This window comes from Vigna unguiculata, chromosome 10 (genome assembly GCF_004118075.2).
Source record: "Vigna unguiculata cultivar IT97K-499-35 chromosome 10, ASM411807v1, whole genome shotgun sequence".
NCBI lineage: Eukaryota > Viridiplantae > Streptophyta > Magnoliopsida > Fabales > Fabaceae > Vigna > Vigna unguiculata.
Window position 1 is genome coordinate 38,565,635 of NC_040288.1, and position 3,184 is coordinate 38,568,818.

Below are 3,184 nucleotides of genomic sequence, written 5' to 3' on the forward strand. Positions count from 1 at the left end.
AATAATTCAGGGACAAGGTCTTGGCTTAGAAGCCAACCAATTTGACATGAAGGTTTTAGAGAATCCAAGAAGAGATTTTTTGTCCACATCTTTGGAGACCATGCCTTATACCTCTACCCTTTTTTTCCATTAAACCCATCATTTGACCTCTTTTTTGCTGCCTCTAAAATTAACAATGCCGAGTGATTTTACCCCCCAAAGAAAAAATGGTTTCGGATCATTAAGTAAAATATAAATTTTGAAATTTTAAAAGAGAAAATTAAAAAAAAAAAATTAAAAAAGATCTCATATCCCCATTAGATTAACATAGGCACTTTTTGACTATTGCTCCCACGCATATGAGATGCATGAAGATAGTGTTAATTTCAAGCAAAAGGGGCCCCCACACATAAGAGAGAAAGCAAAAGCCCTCTTTTCTCTTGCCATGAATAAGTGTAGAAATTCTGCCTTTGCTTTCAACTTCATCTTCATATTCTTCCTCTTCTTTAACTGCTTTTTCACCCCTTTTTCCCCATTTCTCGTGCAAACAAACGTTGCTCTCTCTTCTTCAATCATATTGCATGAGGTGAACATTTTAACCACAAAACCATTAACAATGCTAAAATAACCAACAAAAAACATCATTAAGAAACACAAGAGAACTAGATTAAAGGAGAAATCTTATTATCTGATGTAAACCCCCACACCATTTAATTCTAATTAAAAAGTAACCCCACTTTTTTTTTTCACCTTCAAAATTACAGAATGAAGCCATTGGCAATGGCTCTATTGGTACTGAAATGGGTAGTTTCATACACAGGTAACTCTTCCCTGTACCTCTCAATCCCAATTGCTGATAGATTATCCAACTCAAAAAGATCAGAACTTGAACAACTGGCTACATCATCATCATCATCTTCTTCTTCATCTTCATCTGCATAATGCATAACAGCATCAAACTCCACTTCGTTCTTTTTCTGATAATTCTTCAGCAAGTCTCTCGCTAACTCCTCCACCCTGCGACTCTCCTGCATGACATGCAGTCTCAGTTCCTCACTCCTGTTCTTTCCATTGGAAGCCACCAAATCTCCTTCACCCTCGTAAACATTCTTGTGCCCACATGGCCTACAATCTTCATCTACCACAACACTCACTGGGCAAAACCTCACAGACCTTTTTGCGCCTGATCTTGAAGAAGGGGTTTTGCTCAAACAAGACCTTGAAAAAGAAGATGCTGATGAACACGTAGAGCCTGGCTGTTGTGCCGCTGGTTTAGAATCAGTTGCACGATTTGTTGTGACCGAAATCGGAACGGGACGACATGATGTCGTAGTTGTTGAAACCTTTGCTTTCTTGGCATTCCCACTTGAAGTGAAGAGAGAGTTGAGAAAGCTAGCGAGTTTTGCACCCGGTGAAATGGGTTGCTTTGCTTTCTTCAACTCGCCGTAAAGGATTTTCAAGGCTTTGGACTTGGTTTTGCCGAAACCATTCTCGTGCTTTGGCTTCTGGGTTTGAGAAGAGTGGCTCCGGAAGCTGTGATTGTGAAGTGCGGCGTCGAAGTTGGTTTTGGTTTTGGTTTTGGTTTTATCAGAAACACTGGTTTTGATTGGCTTTGGCCTCTGCACTCCATAGAAGGACTCTGACTCCGAAGAAGAGAAGCCCCCAACAGAGCTTGACTCAGAGGAAGAGGTTGAACTTGAATACATGGAGAGAGTGTTCGAAATTGAATTGCTTCGCGTTCTTCTTTCGAATTCCGTCAACGAGTTTCTCCCCATTAGAACTTTCTCGGAGCTTCTCTTCTCCATCCAACTCTCCACCTTCCTGGCCCTGCGAGAGTTGAGTTTCTCAGCTTCAGCTTTCTCCTCTCTGAAACAATTGCTCTGTTTCTGCTTCCTCATGGTTTCCCGGTAAAAGATGAGCTCCTCCTCCTCCTTCTCCTCCGTTTGATCTTCGTCGATGGAACGGTAGATAACGTCAAGTAGAGTGGAAGAGAAAGAAGGGTTTTCTCTCTGGTGCTGTTTTCTTGATGGTTTATTGTCCCACTTGTCCATTCTGTTTTTTATAGAGAACAGGGGAGGAAAAACAGAGAGGGGTGGAACAGGGGATTTTGGAGGGTATCAATTACTTGGCCTTTGTTGTCTGCTTCAAATAGTGGCACTGTGAAAAGCTGTAGTAGAGAGAAATTATGAGGAGAAAGAAATGATTGTGAGAAAGGACAAGGCCATGGCTGTGTTTCCAAAAAAAAAAAAGAGTGTGAGAGTGGTGTGTTTGCAAATCACTGTGGGAGGACATAAGAGGAAAGAGGAAGAAAGAAATGAGACATGAGTGTTGATGAGTGCTTGATGGTTTTGAGAGAGACAGTAATGAAAGCCAAATCCCACGCCTCAGAGGAGAAGAGTGAACAAAGGATGATTGAGAGAGAGAGAGAGAGAGTTTTGGAGAATGGTTTCTTTTGGATGCTCTTATAAGGGTTGGGGAAGGAGAATAGCTGGCCAGGCTGTCAATAATGATGTGGAATTTCACTGATTTTAAATCTAATGCTCTGATTATTCAATTCACCTCTTCCTTAGTTTTTCATTTTTTATTTTTTTTCTTCCCCTTCATCCCATGAATTGACATTAGATCCTTACTTTTTCTTTATATAACAAAAGAAAGAAAATGCATAGTTTTGTAGGACCATATATTGATCCAGCAAAGAAGATTCCACTCTTCTTGCTTCAGAAATTGATCAGTATCTGTGTTAGTTTTGATGTGGATATTTGCAGTTTCTTTCTCCTTTCTATGTACAAACAAAATGTGATTGTGTGGAGGTTAACTTGGTGTAAAATGTTGATTATTATTACCTTCTTTAATTGGTGGGTTTTATGATTAGAAGGGTGGTGTTCGTGTGTTGATCTGAAGAAGGAATTCTTAGAAATTCAAATTTGAGTATAAATTATATATTGATTAGAAATGGAAAAGGAGAATATTATATAAGAATAAAGATATATAAATCTATTGTTTTAAGGTTATGGATTAAGAGTAATATCAATATCTTATATGGTTGAACTCAAGTTTCGTTAATGTTGTAAACCTAACGGGAATGAGAAGTATAAACATGTGTGGAGCACTTGGTATTATAGTGTATTATGAGGCATTGCCATTATACTCCTGTTTGCACAGTCAACTAATGCGGCTACTGAACTGAACTTTGGGCTTTAAGTGT

At 39.1% G+C, this 3,184-nt stretch overlaps 1 protein-coding gene across 1 annotated transcript; it reads right to left on the minus strand.

The window, feature by feature from the left end:
* Positions 1–642: 642 nt before the first annotated feature.
* On the minus strand, positions 643–2,428 carry LOC114165038 (protein BIG GRAIN 1-like B). The gene has a single exon (XM_028049663.1). It carries the CDS (start codon positions 2,028–2,030, stop codon positions 738–740), a length of 1,293 nt encoding a protein of 430 aa, XP_027905464.1. The 5' UTR covers positions 2,031–2,428; the 3' UTR covers positions 643–737.
* Between the last annotated feature and the right edge of the window lie 756 nt (positions 2,429–3,184).

What these genes read in the sequence shown, in the direction of transcription:
- LOC114165038 (XM_028049663.1), bottom strand. Translation starts at nt 2,030, where the DNA reads ATGGACAAGTGGGACAATAAACCATCAAGAAAACAGCACCAGAGAGAA.